Below are 19427 nucleotides of genomic sequence, written 5' to 3'. Positions count from 1 at the left end.
TAGTGTCATTCTGGTGTTCTCCAGTAGGACTACACCCCTGTTTGTTATTGGAATCTGTTATTGCGCTGTCTTTTGACAAATTCTCGCCCTCCACACACTACAGGGAACAGAACTGTTAAATGTATCATTACATGTCATTGTGAGCGGGATCTCATTGGTTGAGAATCCTTTAGTGCAGGCTTATTTTCACGCACTTTCTGTTGAACTAAAAATCTTGATTGAATACTTCAGCCACAAAATGATTATTTATATTGTATATCAATGACTTAATCCATGTATGTTGCATTCATGAATAAAACTTAGTTTTAGCTTGCGTGAACAAAAAAAAATCCCCAAACTGACAAAATTCTTGATGAACAGAAGTAAATGGTGTTTAACGACAGCAAAACTGTATGAAATCATCCTTTTATGAACTCACTACACAAATCAGACATCAAAGTCTCATTTATCCAGTCGTGTTCTCAGTACTTTCCCAACGCATGCATTCTCGCTAAAACCCTACTATGTAGAACTTTTCCGCATTAACAAAATGAAAATGAATGAATTAAAAGTAGGTTGTTTAAATAAATGAAAAATTACAAACATACACATATTTCTTATTTGAATATTAATATATATAACCTATTTTTCAAATGAGTTTTTGTGTCATATAGGCAGAGCAATGTGATGGAAGGAGGCATTTATGAACACTAGTGCAATACAAGGTAAAGCTGATCACAGAGATATTTTTAAAAAAGTTTCCACTAGATGGCGTTAAAACACTCTGATACCAACTATCAATCAGCATTTTCATTATAATTCCTTTCTGATAAGAGATTTGGATGCAGTTTCCTCACATTGTTCCAGCTAACTTTGCAATCCTCTGACTTTAATGAAACACACAACATGTTTTACTGGAGGTATATGCATGAGCTGCACAATCCTCAACATGCACACACACCTGCAACCAATATGACTCTCCCCGCCTCGCCTCTGGAACTCGAGTGCTCCTTCTCTGAGCTATTTTTCTATTTATAGCTGCAGAGCTCCGGCTGTGTCTAAAATGCCTGCTGTCTCATTCTGCTTCGCTCCCTCACTGTCTGACACATTTGGGAGCGTAGGTGCAGGGCGCAGAGGTCCTCCAGTTTAAATCGCTTTGCTTTTCAAGGCCTGGAGTCATATTTATACACATCCTTGGATGACAGGGATTTGCTTTCATAGAGGCCGGTGAGACAGGCGAGAGGCCTTTGACGGGAATTAGAGGAGTTCGCCTGTCATTTATCTGTTTCTATGCCAAACAGATGTTCAAATGACGGTCAGTCCATTAGAAAGTATACTGTATCTGCACCCGTGTCACCTGAGTATCATGACATCACCTGTAATCCTTCCACACTACTGACCTCTTGACCCTTGAAAGAAACTTACAGCAGATGTATGCTGTTAACTGACTGCAATGTTTGTCACTTTGATCAATTTGCATTACTTGTTGTTTTACAGCTGAACAAAAACCCAGAGAAAAAGCCAAAGTTTATGTTATGTTATGTTATGTTGTGTGTTTCATTACACAGCTGACTTACTAATTAGTGTTACTTTGGAAAGTGTGCCAAAGGCAAGTCCAGTTGAATTCAGTGTTGGACAGTTGTTCGGGCCCAAGTTTGCTCCTAGTAGATAATGCTGACTCCCGGCAGCCTGGCCAAGAGGATTGAGGAGAGGAGATAAGATGCTGGGAGGAAGATGGCTCTTGCTGAAGGGAACACTGTGTGTTTCACTGTGTATTTCAAACAAGAACTTGGTTAATTGTGTAAGTCTGATTGACGATTCTTTTTAGTCTTTTTAGTTCTGTCTGTTTTTCAACAAAATAAAGTTTGAAGCCATGCTGGTGCAACTTTAGGCTCCAGTACGAAGGAGCTGGAAGGAACAGCTTATCAATAATGCCAGAGCTCATGTTATACTTTCCGTGTCTGCATAGCCAAAAGGGTTCTTGTGATGCAAGTTCTGTCATCTGCCCACAAGCCAACTGCCAGGGGTGGAAGTAACAAATTACGTTTACTGTCTTTAATGTAACAGGGTCATTTGTATGTGTATACCTATGGAGCATTTTTTTGAATCAATGATTTTACTTTTACTTCAGTACTTTTTAGTTTTGTACTTTGCTACATTTCAAGTTTCAGAAGAATCAGTCCGGATAAACTGTGTGAGGATGGGAAAAAAAGCAAGGAGATGAATCAGCTCTGCAGCAGAGAAAAAGCTGCAGGTGTGTGTAGGTCGCAGGAGGGCAGTGCTCCAGAGAGGTGACACTCTACAGTCATCTGGCACTCTGGAAGAGACACATGTTGTAAATGTTTATATTCACTGGCGAAGTGTCGGGGGATGGAATGGGTGCAAAACAGCAGTAGCACCCGGACTGGGCCTTGTATTTAGTGAACAGTACAAATGCACACCAATGCAAGCAAATTAAGGAATATATTCTTCTGGGTTACAGTTAACATTATTGTGTGGTGGCATAGTTTAATATTTAATGCACCATCTGGCCAGCATGCTCCGTCACTGAAATCAAGCACACCTAGTGCCTAGATATACCAGGTGCATACTAGAACTGTAAGTCTCAGACAGAAAGTTGCATATGAACACAATGCAATGACTACAGTCAACAGCCAACAAGCACGTATGTTCTGCGCCTGACTGACAGGAAATACCCCTCCATACCAGCAAGGAAATAAAGGAAACCAGAGACCATCATGACACTATTTAGCCATTTAGCACATTAACAACACAATCAGATGTTGAAAGAACCAAGCATATTAACCTTGCACCAGTGAACATTAGGCAGGTTTCCATTAACCCTCAAATTGCAAAAAATAGGCTGGCTCTTTTGGGCATGATGCAGCAAAAGCTACAAGAGTTAGTTAAGCGGATCATCTGGAAGTTTGAATCCATAATTCTTCTGTGAAATCGTGGACTAGCACCATGCTCCCACCTTCATCACCTTCAGTAGGAAATAATAATGGCTAGTGCGGTGGCTGCTATAGAAATAAACCTGCTAATGGTTTGAAGATCCAACGCCATGCCATTCAGAGTGATTTCATTCATCAGTGGACTCCACTGTTGTCCGAGAACAGCTGACTGGCACTAACAAGGGCAAACAGTGTGGGACACACCGCAGCAACTTGGGAGGCAGATGCTCACCAACAGCCCAAAACTGACCGACGGCTAATTGTCGGCTTGGTGTTTCAGGGCCTTAACACGATCAAATGCTCACTGTGGTTCTACTGTTTTGACAGTAATCCCTAATGTGGCTGCATTAAACTCAACATGTTGCAAAAACTTTGCAGAGTGCTGGACTGGGGCTAAGTGGACTTGTTATATTAACATGATGTTTTGAGAACAAGGCTCACACAGTGACCTTCAGACACCTCACTCCAGATGAGAGTGTTAACGGCCACTGCGTTGCCAAGCAAAACTGTGCAGTCTCCCTTTTACTGTAATATGGGTTTGTGGTTGCAGCAGCTGTGCAGTTTATGTTGTTCAAACAGCTCCATGTTGTCTGCCTCGCTGATGATTTTATTGATTCTATAAGAAGTGCCAGGTTATTGATTTCTGTGGCTCAGTTTTGCTTTTGCACCTGCCAACGGTATCCATGGACTTTCTATTTATTGCTGGTCATTTTGTTTTGGTTCTGTCTCTTTTCTAGTTAATTCTAGTGATGATAAACTGATCGATAATTATCCTCAATGTGCTGGGCAAATTTCATGCCATTCTGCAAAACAGATAATTAGATATCTTGGGTGAAAAATTGAAAAGATTTATCCTCTGAATAGCTTCGTTGTGTTTTGTATTGTCAACAAGTGGATCCTCGGCCAAAGAGGTCCTCAAAAACTTTAAGAATCCCCCCTCTGGCTACTAGTTTTTGAAATGGAAATTGAGCGAAAGAAAATAAGTGGAAACTACATGAACATTTTTCTAAAAAAAGGGAGTTTTACGCAGCAGTTTAAAAGATGACATTGATTTAGCTGCCCTTGACTCCTCAGGCAGGTCAGTTCAAAGGAGCCTCCATGTCAGAGAACAAATTGCTGCATTGCTTTCAGTGTAGTCTTTGGAAAGGCAAAGCTGGACCTGTCCAACAGACTCAGGCTGTGATCCAAGCTTGGTTCTTGTTTCCTCAACAGTAAAATCAAGCTGCTCTGATCTTGTGTTTTAGTTTCAGTCGCTGCATTTAGGATAAGCTGGAGATTAGAAAGAAAGAGGTTTGGCAGTTCAAATGAGAAGGAGAAAATCACCAGGGTGTCTATTAAAGTGAGTCAATAAAGGTGAAGAGTGGACAGGAGTAAGCTTCTGTGAAGAAAAATGAAATCCGGCAGAAAAGGGATGGGTGGGTGAAATGGAGAGGAAGTTTTGGGGGGTCACTCAGTCAGTAGCAACCCTTCTTTTAGTAGGAGCCCCAGGGCCTCGGCATGAAGCCCTGACCTGGAATTCCAAATAAATAATTCCCTAAACCTCCCCACAGAAAGAGGCTCACACACATAAATGAAGGGGGTGCACCAAGCAAAATGCTCAATTTCCCCAAAAGCACGGCTTATTTAAACTACCTTTCCAAGTATTTGGGGGTATATTTGATCAACAGACACCTGATAATTCTGCGAGGTAAAATCACAAACACACATGCATGCACAAAAGTACACACTCACAGGTATTAATTCTCAAAGCTGAGCTCTCGGAGTCGCCCAAATCCTGCATGTGTGAGCAGGAACATTCAGTTAATCTTTACTAAATACAGCACGAAACTCTTATTCAGAAATACAGGCATGCAGCAGGCGGTACGACACCAAGGTCAAATGCCCTTCAGTATATATAAGTCATTAATATCCACAGAGCAGACAGTGATGGTACAGTATATCTGGGCTGTAAGCAAGATGTCCTACGCTGAACTCAGATACACCAAATTCACCAAGCAACATTCAGATAAATACCATGGCTCGATATAATCAAAAACAAAATTGGATTTTATTCCTTTGGGCTCATTTTTCAACAGGACAGGATATGAACATGCAGTGTCCTCTTGATGTGCCTTATGAAGATTGTTGCATGCATGCACACACTCGCTAAGAAAGGACCCTTATTCAGTACCCTGGGAAAATGGCGGGACAGAATTGACTGATATTGTTGTGGAGATCAGCAGACAAGATAAGATAAGATAATCCTTTATTAGTCCCACAGTGGGGAAATTTGCAAAAATCTCAATGAACACTGATAGATGAAAGTCAGCTCCAGGACTGAGGGGATTTGAGGCTTGATACTGCTCATATATAGCAGAAATTTCTTAGAACTATGAAAAAAGTTCCTCTGTCCAAAAGTGCCACAAAAGACACAAGGACTCAAATAAGCCTTCCTGTATGGCATTTCATCACACTGGTACCTGAACCCCACCCTCACTGATGCAGACCCTTGCATTTATTAAATGCAGATCTGCTTTCAGTCTCAAACTCATTACCTTTGGCAAAACTTGGTTGTTAAAAAAGTTCAAATGAAATAGTTTAGGGTTCAGAGTTTGAAGCTGGAACTAAGTTTACAGTCCCCAAAATGGTGATTTATTTTAATTTTTCCCAAATAAACTTAAATCTGGCAATCATAACTCACAGATGTTCCTTAAGATTGGTCAGACACTTCAAGTTGATGTGTCGTCTCTAACTTGTTGCCAATGTGGCTGAGGTTCAGATTTGGGTTTTTATGCATTAAAAAAAATGCTTTTTTTTGGTTGGATATTGTTCCAATTTGTTCATGAAACGCCTTCACATATTCATACAAATTGACCTCGGGAGTATCAGTAGCTGTGCTGTCTGAATTGCCGGTAACACGTGCCGTGCAATTGTTTTGTTGGAGTTTGCTTCCCCTCTGTGGTTGGGGATAAAGTTTGGTGCAGATTTAGGAAGGGGGGGGCACATATCAACCATCGGCATGCTGAGTGCTGTAAGTCTTTGTATGCTGGAAATCAGTGCGTGAGCATTGTGAACCATCGTTAACATTGCACGTGTACATTAGTTGGAAACACATATGTTTAGTTCACTGTTTATCAAAAAACATGAGCATGTTTAAATGCACTTTGTAATTATTACTGGTAGAAATGATGACCCAAACTATAATAATTAAAGCCTTGTTGTAATAAACCAAAATTAAGGCATGATCAAATCAGAACATGATTACATGGGGCTAGTTGGAGGATCACTTTACTGCTGGACTACTTTTCCTATTTCATGTTTTCTATGAAATGTATGGGAGGGAATTTGGAACCTCACCATTAAAAAAAACCTTTAAATAACTCTTGAGTCATTAAATATACACAACCATTTTTTCAGTTTCTATATTCCTGTCACTGTTCCAAGATTAGACAAAGAGGAGTTGTGTTTGAGAAAAATGTTTTCACCCAGTGTGAGTATCATATCGTCAGCGTTCATGCTGATTGAGACGAATACATAAATGGGAAGTTGCAAACTGATCACACCATGGCAGATGTGAGAGGATCTTATCCATGCTTTCCCTCTGGCCCTTGACAAACCACATTACAAAGAACATTAGTGGACACAGGGGTCGCAATAATGCGCACATACACAAATACACAAGGGGATGACCATTTTTGCCTTCAAGACTGAGAAGTGTACAATTAGATCATCCACCCACTGCCGTCGGATTCTCTCCCACACAAAAACACATTCAAATGCACTAAAAGTAACTGGACACTGCTGCTTTCTCACTGGAGGAGAGGTTTAATCTGCACCAGACAGAGATTCTGGCTGCGGAAATTAATGTTTACTTTTCAGACGTCTCTATTTCAAACTGCTCTCTTTTTCCCTCATTGTTGAGAAAACATCCCAAAGGAGAAGTGAGATTGCTAAACCAAAACACTGCCAAACAAACCCCGCAGTTTCATATGGTTCCTTTCAGCGGAATACCATGGTAGCTTGTCCAAAAATTGCCATGTGAAGTATTGTGTTTCCTTGCAAAAATGAGAAGACGCTCAACATTTTTTTTTACACACATTATACAGTACGAGGGGGGGGGGGTGTCTTTCTCAGGTGAAGCACATTAGATGCAAATGTTAATGTCATAGCCTGTTGGTCTCTAAACTGCATGTCACTATGTGTGCTGTGTCATGTTAGTTTGTCTAATTACTTTATTGCACAAACAGAGGTTGCTTTGTTATGATCTTCAGAAAATGATGATTCAGAAAATGCTACAATTGCATGATTAAATCACAAAGTTGCTGATGGACATATTGAACAAATAACAAATGGAGTTGCTCACAGCTCAGAAAAATTAAGGCGAATTCTAAATGGCACCGATGGCGTTCAGGCATAGACTGTATAAAAGAAGTGGCTGTAGCCACCATGCTGTCATCCATTGGTTTGTGGACTGCTGTTTTGAAGCCTTGAGTTCTCCTTCTTCATTTCGGTATTTGCCAGCTTGTTTTTTTGGAGCCAGTAGTGACCACATTTGGATTAGAGGGTCAAGCTGTTGAGGAGTGATTGGTGGATCTGGCACATGAGAACCCGAGGGCACTATTGAGAAGTCGCTGTGCTAGAGACCTGTCAATCACAAGGTAGCCGCGCCCTAAAGCACATCCTGCTTCATGGTCTATTTTACTCAAAATGAGACCATGATTTAGTGAGTGAGACCATAAATATTAAATAATTGGAAAAATAGTTTTGTTTTATTTTAGCATGTGTATATAGTTATCACAGCAAAGTGGTAAGGCTGGTAAATTAAAGTGGGAAGCAATAAGCGCTCAACTTTTCAATTCTACCTCCACCCAGCGTCTCAAAGTGGTATTAATGTTGATGCCACTGTTGCAAAGACTAGCGATTTTCTCCGTTTTCCTCATAGCTTAGCAACTATCCATTGAGAAACAATCTGCACTAAACAACATAATCACACACAACACTGAAGAGAGAAGAAAAAACATGCTGACTGAAGACAAGTCATTTTCTAATAATTTTAGACAGTAATATTTTATCTGTTTTAAAATGAAAGAATCCGAGTTACTTTGCTATGACCTCCATGTGTTGTGGATCACCTACATTCAACTGTTTTGAGAAATAACTCAGCCAAAAAATATAGGTTCAGATTGTAGGGTAGGGATTTTACATGAGATGGTTGCAAGATTTTAGCTATGTGGCAGCTTTTCACCTAACGTTGCCAACATTCATGGCAGGTATTATAATAATGCCTCATAAATTGTGACTATCATTGCATATTCCCTCAAGTAACAGTTACACTTGGACATTAATGACAACTGCAAAATCACTCAGTTCTCTTCCTGCTTTTGTTGTGCAATGGTTGATGCACCTCCTTTTGTGACCTAAATCAGTCCTTCATTTTTCCCGTTCCTGGAGGTAGGCAGAATAGCTTACACACATACCAAAAACGTATGTGCACTTCCACCACAATGCAGCTACACATCAGGGCTATGGCATCTACAGAGACACCATGCATGGAATCTGACACTGAACTTCAAGTCAAAACACACACAGTAGGTATCTCCTGCAGGGATTGTTTAACCACTGTCAAAGCCCCATATAAAGTAGAAACCCAGCTTAACAGTGTAGTTAGATAGAGGCTACCAATGTCTGCTCTGGTGTCTCATTTGTTTAAAACCGCTTAGAAATACATTTGAAACTTTGAGTCACTCGCACTGACCTTTAGCTTCCCATCCTGTTTACAATTGAGAAGGCCTACGTCAGGAAAGGAAAAGAGAGAATTTTACCACAGCAACTGCATGATGTTAAGATGCAAGTAGCTCAGCTGAGAGGGTGTAATATAACTTTGTGTCTGTATTACTCTTGAGTGTTTTTGCTAGCTCCCATGAAAACAGAAATATGTCTGGTCTGTCAATATGTTGCACATGTTAACAACCGGGCCCATTAAACTTAATAAGGACTATAATCAAACTACAGCCATGCAGACCCACATGCATAAATCCAGAGCCTCCCCCAGGAGGGGAACTGAACTGTACATGCTGCAGAGGTCAGCACCAAGATGCAGCAGACTAATTCAATTCAGTCTGATTGAGACGCAAAATAAATAAATAAATAAATAAATGAAAGAAATCAAACCTAAAATAACTTGTGTGTGTCAGGGACATTTGTAACAACCACTGCGTGTATTTATAGCATGACTCTTATCTGCAAACATTATCTTACGTATGATATGTAGCCACTAGGGGCTTCAATAAAAACCATAACAGAAGATGGAGTAATACGGTCATTGCAATCATATTCTCGCAGTTAGAATTCTTTCTGTGTTCATTGTTCGGGAAGTTTTTACTAGAAGTCGACGTCTCCTTTTCTCCTCTCAAAAACAAACAAACACCGTCATTAAAACCCATAAAAATACCAAAAAGCAGTTCCACGTTAAAAATCTGTTACTTTGATGCTGACAGTCCAGTTTCTGCTAATGCACGCTCACCTTTACTTCCAGATAACTTAAGATCGAGATGCTCATGAGTTTTTACCAAAAGCAGAGTTATCCACAGAGGTCTTTCCCTCTCCAAAACAAACATACCTGGCTGATTTAAACCAGTAAAAACACTGAAAAAGCCGTTTTGCTTGAAAAATCAGTGTTTCTCTAGTGTTGTTTGGATTGACAGGGGCTGCAGATGTACTGCCACTGACATTTGCTCAGCTTGTCTCTTTGATAACTTAAGATCCAGATGTTTCCAGTTTAAACATTTAGTGAAAAACAACCAAGATCTAAAAAGTGTCATGTAAATAATTGACAGGCAAAGGTGACCGTGTCCTTGATTAAAATTACAGATTTTTCTGGTTTTGAACATTGTTTGAAGCATTTGGTGTAATGTAAGTGCACAATTCAACATATGAAACATTAGTCTAGTTGTTTTTATGTGTTTTGATGTGGAAAAGTTACATACAGTATCATATCTTTAAATCCCATACAGACAAGAATAGATGGCCTTTGACTCCTGGCAGATCAAACTGTAAAATTAAGACAACAGTGAAGAGATCTAAATCAGAAATTACTGCTGTAAGCCAAGAAAATCAACCTGTGCTCCATCACTGTTTGGGTTTTGACAGAGGCTTTTGCAACAATGTGATCCTATATTTGACTCCTTGATCTGCGTTATCGTCCACTCACTCTGCTGTTTTCCTCAAGTGACACTGTGTGGTTAGACTTTGCAAATCCTTGGGAGAACTGTCCAAGGTAATGTATGAATTAGTTTTAAGTGTGCATTGTGGTGCGAGCATTCCAAAGATGTCGAACCATCAAGGTCTCGTTCCTCCGACGCAGCCTCCTCACTTTGAGGGAACGTAGGGAGGAAATCAGGGAGGAAAGGCAGGATGGATAGCTGTTAGGTTCACAAGTTCAAGACTCTGTTTCGTAGAACAGAGAGAATGTATTAAAACAGGGAATCTTGCACAATCTCCCAAATTTCAAATATATTCTATCATCTGCTGATAAATGGGTTTCTGTATCCCTGTTTTGTTTTTTTTTTGTTTGTTTGTTTTCGATTTTCGTTAGAGTCGCTGAACCAGTTCATTAGTTAAATTTGTCTCATTCGTGAGTTTTTGTGATTGATGATAAAGCGACTAACCATAAAAGACAGAGCATGTTCTTCTAGAGCATTGTGAGACACTGGGATAATGAAAGCCTTCACATGTAGAAAAGCTGAAAGGATAAGTCCAATAATCAATCAGCTGAAATTAATCCTATAAATTAATTTATTAAAATGTAGGCATTTAAAATAAATAAATAAGTTACGAAAGTGCTTTGCAGCACTGTCTGTCTCAAAATATGACAGAGATGGGGGTTTTTCTGCAACAATAAACATGAAATTGCCATCCATGACAAAAACGGCACAATGACCTTTAGTCTTACATCTGGATGTTAAAACTGCCAAAGGGCTCCTGCCCAAGAATCTTCCTGTGCAATCCAAAGGTCATAAAACCTGAAAATCCAACTCTAACAGGTAGCCGGTGAAGAGTATGTCCTCCCAGCTCTGACAAGATGCTTTTCTGCAGCATATCTTTCCAATGCTCAGACCATGTGTTATTATTGTTATAAACACCTCAGTGTGAACCACTGCTGGTAAAAAACACAACTGCTCTTGGTAGAGAGCCATGACCTGTGTCAGCACCCCAGCTTGTATGGTTCACAGCAAAAGCAAAGTCTAACGTGACGTTCATACTGAAATGTTTTACAAAACGTGGAGGCTGAAACAGAGAGCATGATTTCTGATAAATGAAACACAACACCATCAACTTAAAAATGTTTTCACGGAATGAGTAAGTTGTAACATAAATGTTATTTTAAAAAGATTTTTCACATAGCCTGTGTGGGATTCTATTAAAAATATATCAGAGTATTTTCATACTGGAAATTTTACCCATTCCAGCCCAGATTCACTCCCAGGACATCGAAATATGCCACTTGGGTGTTGTCCTCGGGGTCACGATAGTAATGCTAGTGCCCTTAAGCATCTGCGGGAGATTCACCAAGCTTTCCACAAACTCCAATGTAATTATCATTATTAGACAAGTCCGCTTAGGATGGGAGGAAGGACTTTGACCCAGAAGACCAGTGTTTGAGACCAACAAACAAAAACATCAGCTGCGGCACACTCAAAGTTGAGTGTTTTGAGCAACATCTACAATCTTTTCCCAGTCAAAATCATGTAGTTTTGTTAGAAAAACCTAAATGCTGACTCTCCTCTGGCTGCCACCAGTGTCAACACAGTAACACGGGGGCTTCTGCTCAAGCAGCAAAATATCAAGAGTAGGGATGAGATCGCAATAAACGGTTTCTAATCGATCTGGGATTCTAGTGATAGTCGTGTTGTTATTAACATTGGAGAATGCTTGAAATGTTACCTTTTAAAGGAAAGATTTCCACACGTTCCTCACCAGTTGTCTTTTACTGGAAGCGCAGGTAAATTAAGTCCAGCAGCTTTGAATAGGTGGGTGTAAAGTGACCTCATGGATGCGCTTGAGGAGGAGGCAGCATATAAAATGAGGTATTTAGGTTCATCCTCTGGGCATCATGGATGTACCAAATCTTGCTCCAACCCATCCAGTGGATGCTGAGATAATTTGGTCTGGACCAAAGTGGTGGACTGACCGACCCATCGGCAGTGCTACTTGTATATAGAGCTGTGGCGCTGGCATGGATATAAAAAAATAAAATCATAAATTTTAAAAAACCTAAGAAAGCAAACAATAGACCAAAAACTGTTTCTTTTGCCTTCTTCTTCTCCGAGCTCTGAGTGCACTGATGTATTTCAGCAGTTATGCATAAACATAAATAAACATAGGAGGGGCGGGCATTCAGAGAATTTAAAGAATGGCATCAACATGTCAGCTACTGCAGTTGTAAATGTTAGTATTCTAAATGAAGACACAAATCAAATACTGACAATTCAATAAACACTTGTATCATTTCACATGCTTTGCAAGTTGGATCCCAAAGTTCCTCACTGCACTGAAAGCAGCCACACAAGCTATCTTCCTTAAAATTCAAATTGAGTTGGAAAAATCCAAATTCCCAGTCGTCATGACCACGGTTTACTTACAAAGTATGTAGAAAAGTGGGATTTTCTTTGTGTGAACACACAGAAATAACACCTACTTTATCATCATGGGTGTCATTTAACCAATCAAAACAGATTATACTGAGACTCAACTGTTTTTGCAAACTAATAGCCCCTCTTAAGTCTTTACAACGAACATGACTTCACTTGAACAGACACCTTGAGAGGCCAGAGCAAGCAGATCTTTTCCTTCACTTCTCCTCTATGTGTGTAAGCAGCTATAATATTTTGATTGCGCTTGTGAATGCATGCAGATTACATCTCCAGGAGTCATAGCTCTGATGCGGGTGGGCCTCTGCTAAATTTAACTGTTATCAATCATTTAGTAGCAGTAGTTGTGTTTTTTTAACAGTGGAGATCTCATTTTGGAATGATTTTCCTCACTTAGCCCCTCTCCTAAAGCATTAGGGTAAGTGGCTCTAAAAATAGACTGTACAATGTCAACATTCTGGCGCCCCATAAACAACCAGGATTAAATTAGCCGACCACTGTTTCCTCTCCGAGCCCTTGTGCGTGTGCATCTGTGTATGGGTATTGCCAGCAATGCAGAAACTCTGCTCAGTGTAGGTTTCACGTGCTGAAGTTATAAATTCCATAGCGTTCCTGTAAAATCCGAGACTGTTTTTATATGTGCTATTTTGCAAGGATGTGTTGATATGACGCCCAATTCTAGAGTCAATCACTCCACAAGAAGAACCACTTCCAGTCACTGACCCTCCTGCTGTAATAACACACAGGGTACTTTCTGAGGGTTTTTTTTTTGCATCACTGTTCTTTGAACATCAACAACCTGACTATGGAAAAATAGCTATTAAGCAATGATGGCTAATATAACTGTCAAGGCGTTCCTTTTTATGTAAACCATTACATCTCAGCTTTCTCTCTTCCTCTGCCTTCAGCTCTTTCTCTCCGTGCCACGCTGTCCACCTCTCCCTCCTTAAAAAGGCATAGCACGAGACTTATCTGCACAGGTTGCCGTGCACACACACAGAGACACACACACATACACACTCAGTGGTATACATGCAAATCATTTAAAGTGAGATCTCAATCATAGCTTTTGGACACAGATTGTGATATATGACCATGCACCTACATTTAAAATGTGTCTTATCTACTGTCTAGTGGTACTGTTCAGGCAGTGCCTTTAATATTCTATCACTGCTATATTCTTTGTTGAAACATGATATAAAGGGCTCTATCCATGCTGACAGGCATTTATTTTATTACACTATGAAAATGAACTTGCAGAAACTTCATTCAACATTTCATTACCTTAATTTTTCTGACTTATTGTATCATAATGTGGTGATGACGCTGGAAGATAGATCCATTTTGAAAACCAGACAATAAGCACATACTTATGCATGCAGGAACAATTTAACAAAAGATATGCAAAGATAAACTGGGCATGTGCCCAAAGGCCTTGAGGATTTTTTAAAGTCGGTAGAAATATGTGTTCAAGGATTTGTTTATATGGCAGTATGCCTATATGTAAATAAAAATTGTAGGGGTGTTTTGAAAAGTAGCCAATTAAATTTATTGCCGAATGGAAAGGAAGAAAAACTAATGTTCATCTTTACCTGCAATTTTAACATGAAAAACAAAGCGTAAACCCACAGTATGTTACATTTGCATTTTATTATGTAGCGGATATGTTGAAACTTTATGTTTCAGTGATACTGTGGTCAACGCGTGGTTAGGTTTAGGCACACCACAAACACTTGTTTCTAGTTAGGGAAAGATCATGTTTGACTTAAATAACTCTTCATGGCAGTATCCTGTTATAAAATGTAGCAATGTCAGTGTAAAAAACATCAGCTTTTCATGGCACTAGCCTATCAGGAAATATGTCTTGGCTAAAAACAACCGCTTTTGATGGCACAATCCTGACTGGAAATGTATCAATGTCTCTTCAAAAAACAAACACTTTTTGTGGCGCTATACCTGCTGGAAGCAGAGTGATGGGTCACTAAAACAAGTTGGTGGCCAAAAAGCTGTTTGAAACACAGTGATGACTGGCTTAAAAACAGCAAAGTTTGTTGTTTGTTGGTCTCAAATAGTGATCTATGGATCTGCGTCATTTAACATGTGAACTGTACAATGTCAGCATTTAATTCTGGTGACCGAGCCGTGTAAACTTGAAGAGTTCCTCTCTTCTCCACCTGATTTGGACCAATGTCCCTCTGATAACCTTTCAGATTTTTCATTAATTGGCACCAGGAAAATTCATGTAAAGTTCAGTTTTTTAAGGGTATCTATATACATGACCATTAACTGTGTGTCATGCTGGTTCATTTTGCATTTCCAAATAAAGTGCACTGCAACTACATCCGTGTAAAACCTGAAACATTCCCAACATAAAGTCTTGTTTACACTTCATCTCAGAAATTGTGTGAAATCTCCCAGCAGAGCAGCAGCACTTCTTGGCTTAGTATTTTTGCAAACACTCTGAGGTGCATTAACTTCATGGTCCAGATTGTACTAATGACTCCTAACTGATGGCCTCATGTTATCCTCCGTGGGCCATAGCAGGGGGGGAACAGCATGGAAAACAGAGCAGTGGTGGGAAACTCTTCTGAGTGAGAGCTCCTCGACATCTCCAAGAGGAAGAGAGGGAGGAGAAGAGAGTGTCGGTGTGTGTGTGTGTGTGTGTGTGTGTGTGTGTGTGTGTGTGTGTGTGTGTGTGTGTGTGTGTGTGTGTTAGGGAGGTGTGTGTGTGTGTGTGTGCGTGTGTGTTAGGGAGAGAAAGAAAGGCAGACTGCGAGAACCAGAGAGAGTGAAGCCGGAGCTGCTCTTTGTGATAGGAAATGATGGGAGAGCGTTTGAGGGCTGCATGGTTTTGACCCTGTGACCCCTTGCAGTCGTGAGAACTGAGTCCCGGGCCATGTGTCCTCAAGTCGCTCACATCGGCACACACAGGCGTTGCTGCACGTACACACACACACGCGCGCGTACACTCTTAGTGGAAAGACAAGCAAAATACAACTGGCGAGAGAGCAGAGTCGACAAAAGAAGCAGGGAAATTATCATACCTTCTCACCAGTGCATGTGGACTTGTGCCAACTATATAACGCCCCCCCCCCCCGCTAAAAGTAAGTCGCCCAAGTATGTTTTGGTAAGGATTATTTCATGTGCTGCCCGGCCTTTATTCACACTCAATTTAAAGCCTTTATGAAGACAAAAGTCCAAGCAGCTCCATGATGACAACAGCTGGAGAAAAAGTCTTTGTTGGATTTGTTTAATCCTCACATCTCCATAAGAGCTTCTTTAACTTTCCCAGAAGTACTTGGTGTGACCCTCACAGAGACCGAAAACAAAACCAGGTAGAAGCAAAGCACTGCTCCTCCTTCCCCCCTTTTAATTACCCATGTGCCCTTGGGCAAGACAACTGCCCCAATTGAAGTGGTTTGATACTGGCTTCCAGGTGCAGATGTCAGTGCGAGGTCAACGTGCTATAAAAACCTGTAAATCTTCCAGTTAGGCTCCAACATCTCCACACACACGCCTCAAGTCACGATGTCTGATTTGATCAGACAAATTCCACATGAACACTTTCAGGGTCCAGGAACAAAACATGCAATTTTCAGAGATTTTGAGCAGTTGTGTCTTCGGGCATATACAGTACAGCTCCAGTGGGTTTGCCTCAGTTCTAGCAGAAACAAACAGTGTGTAAAGTCTGCTGATTGCTTTTGTTAATTGTTCCAGGAGCTGTCATATAGACTTGCTGGTTGTTTAAATCTAATAAGAGGTGAGGATGGAGCTAAATTCTGTTAAGCCACACGTTCTATAGTGCATCCATAAAAATGAGAGGAACTTATTGAAGAAACAGGGATGAAAGCATGAATGATTTAGGAACAGGATATTTTATGCATATATATTTTTCTGTGCCAGTTGCACAAATGCAAGTTCTCATACAGTTGGTGTAGATTTCAGGGGGGACGCAGAGGACATGCCCCCCCTTTAAGTATTTATAACATGTGCATCATTTGTCATCAAAGTTTTTAAAAACTTTACCTCTGATTTCCACACAACGTAAGCCCGAGTGCTGGACGGCTGCACTTTCTTCTGCAGCCACCTCCGTGGGGAGAAGAGCGTGCCGGTGCTCCCGGACGGCGCTGCACCGGCTCCCCTCACCAGAAACGGTAAATCCCCGGCGGTATTCCTTTTGGCACGCTTCTCTATGTCATAGTCAAAGTGAAAGTTGGAGGATGGAGAAACATCCAGCGGTATGGAGGGAGAGGAGAGAGACGGGCTTATGGGCTCCTTTAGCGTCGGGATCTTGGTGCGTAAAGTCGGTTTCACAGCCAAGCGCTCCGGAGACGCACCTGCGTCCGCAGCTCCCGAAAACGGCGTGCCGCTGCTGACTCCCTCCGTCCCGCTGCCACAGTGTCTTATGATAGCGGGGTCCAGACTCCGGGTTTGGCGTAGCCTCCGTTTGGTTATGGCTTTGGAGGCAGGAGAGGAGCAGGAGAAGACGCTATTGAGGAGTCCTTGAGCGGCAGACATGTCTCCAAATGTTGGATCTCACATTAGTGCGTTTACTCTAAAGCTCCCATACGCCTATAAAACACGAGTTTAGCGATTACTCTCAAAAATGAAGGTCCGAGTAGAAGCTGGTGACGAGCTGGAATGTGCTGCATCTGGCTGCGCAAAGTGGAGAAAGTCCTCTGTGTTGCTGCGCGCTTTGGTCATTCCCAAACTAGAGTGGTGTGAGAAGACGGTGTGAGAGTGTGTATGTGTGTGTGTGCAACAGTGTGGGAGGGGGGATTCACAGAACTTGAGATCATTTCTTGCACACTGTAGTTTTGGCTAATAAACCCGTTAATTGTGAAAATACGATGTTATTGGATGATCCTTAGTGGGTGATCAATAAGGCCATCCACAAAATTCTATTCAGAAAAACAGCATTTTATCCTCCTTTATGCTTTCTATCACGACTAACTTTTTGAAGCTGCCTTCACGTTCAAAATGAGGGGTTGGGCTGAATTTCTATAATTAATGAGTTCATTTTCATAAAGGTAATTAGGCATGTAGACAGACACAGTCATCAGACGGGCAGAGGGTCACACACACAGACATGCAGACATGATTTAGCCAGGGATGAAAATAGGCGTAATAATCCTCATCTCCCATTAATCCACCTCGCTGTCTGGGGATAATAGGCCTATCAGTGAAGCCTGCTGTGAGCTATTATTAGCCCAACAATAAGTGAGCTGTAGGATTAATAGCCAATGCCTCTCTTTATACACCTGTGCAGGAGGCTATGTTTGAGACATTTGTTTACACAGATGCTTGTGGAGGAGCTCCAGTGTGCAGATATGGCCATGCGAGTGTGTGAGACACTGAGAGCACGAGCATGTGTGGCCCAGTGTGTGAAAGTATGGGAAAAATGAAAAGAGACAGCAGGGGTCCGGAGAGGAGGGTGCCGGACGGCTGATAAAGGAGCTTATGAAGCTACGCTGCATGACACACTTGCACACATACACACGGCGCAGCATGACATGACACTGATAACAGCTGAGATAGATATGACCCTTCTAAAAACAGTCTGCGGGGGGAAAGGATCTTGGGTCTCGCGGACTGAGCGAAAACACAGAAGCAAAACATGGTGTTTCACATTAGTTCATTATGTTTATGGAAAGAAGCCAGCACTTGAGGCATGTTTGCCCTGAATCGTGCCCCTCCATTTGGGGAAAAAGCCAAAAACAATATGGAACAATAGTGCATAATTGAGACGTGGCCTGATTATGAGACCGTGGGCCCCCGGACACAGAAATGCAAAAGACCCCACCACCTATAAAGGAGCAAGATATGCCGACTTTGTGCTGGCTTTGCCCCTTCTTGTTGGTTTGCTTCTCTCTGTAGTTCTCAGCATCTTTTGGGGGTTTTGTGTCTGTGTTTGTGTCATTTTGTGTCTTCTTGGAGTTGTTTTTTGTCTCGTTGTCGTTCCATTGGTACTTGGTTATTGTCACTTTTTTACCTTTTGGGGTAATTTTGCGCCTCTTTCAGGTATGTTTTTGCCTTTTTGGTCATTTTATATATTTAAAGTCATTTTGAGTCTCTTTGAGGTCTGTTTGTGTTTTTGCGTGTCTTTGTTGTCATTTCGTACCTCAAAAAGGTTTATAATATTGGTGTCTTTGGGTGGCTTTGTGTCTTTTTTTGTTGGTTTGTGCCTCTTTGAAATATATTTTTGTCTTTTTTGCCATTTTGTTCCTCTTTGTGGTTGTTTTTTCTCTTTGCAGTTCGGGTTAGGGTTAGGGTTAGGGTTAGGGGTTAGGCTTTGTAATTCCATTCCATGTGTGTTTTGCATTGTGTCTCTCTTTAAATTCATTTTGTGACTCTGAGGTTTATTTTTGTCCTTTTTGGTTATTTTGTGTCTTTTTCTAGTTGTGTGTCTCTTTTAGTGCCAATTTGTGTCTGAAGTGTCATATTGTGTTTCTTTGTAATTCCTTTGCTTACTTTGGGGTTCATTTTTGGTTGATGCGTGTTAATATGAGTGACATTTTTCAGATGAAGGTCAGGGAGCCGCTGGGTTTTTGCCCAGTTGGTCTGTTCAGTAATCCATCCATGAATTAAGAAGATATTACGCAGACATATTTCTATACCACATATTTAGAAAATGAAGACCCTTGCAGCATCCTTGACTTTTCATTTGGCTGCCTTCAAACTCTTGTGCACTGCCCAGATTGTCTTTAACACATGATGTACTGTAAGTGTAACCATGAAAACATTTAGTGTGAAACAGTGATCATTTGACATGACTGTCAAAATACATCAGATGTGGTGAGGGTCGAAGGGAAGGAGATTAAATCCACAGGGCTACGCATGAGCCAGCCACGTTCAGTCTTATATA

The 19427-nt window shown here is 41.0% G+C and overlaps 1 protein-coding gene across 1 annotated transcript in view; it reads right to left on the bottom strand.

Moving 5' to 3' along the window:
- The window catches only part of LOC121962792 (rho GTPase-activating protein 6-like), an 84716-nt gene extending 67519 nt beyond the window's left edge, over positions 1-17197 (bottom strand). Inside the window, exon 1 of the mRNA XM_042513094.1 lies at positions 16589-17197. Coding sequence (XP_042369028.1) covers positions 16589-17080 — 492 coding nt within the window. The 5' untranslated portion in view covers positions 17081-17197. The remainder of the gene's footprint in view (positions 1-16588) is intronic.
- Positions 17198-19427: the final 2230 nt, after the last annotated feature.

This window comes from Plectropomus leopardus, chromosome 24 (genome assembly GCF_008729295.1).
Source record: "Plectropomus leopardus isolate mb chromosome 24, YSFRI_Pleo_2.0, whole genome shotgun sequence".
In the NCBI taxonomy this organism is placed as follows: domain Eukaryota; kingdom Metazoa; phylum Chordata; class Actinopteri; order Perciformes; family Serranidae; genus Plectropomus; species Plectropomus leopardus.
Note: the sequence above shows the minus strand (reverse complement) of the source record. Positions and strands in the feature narration are given on the sequence as shown.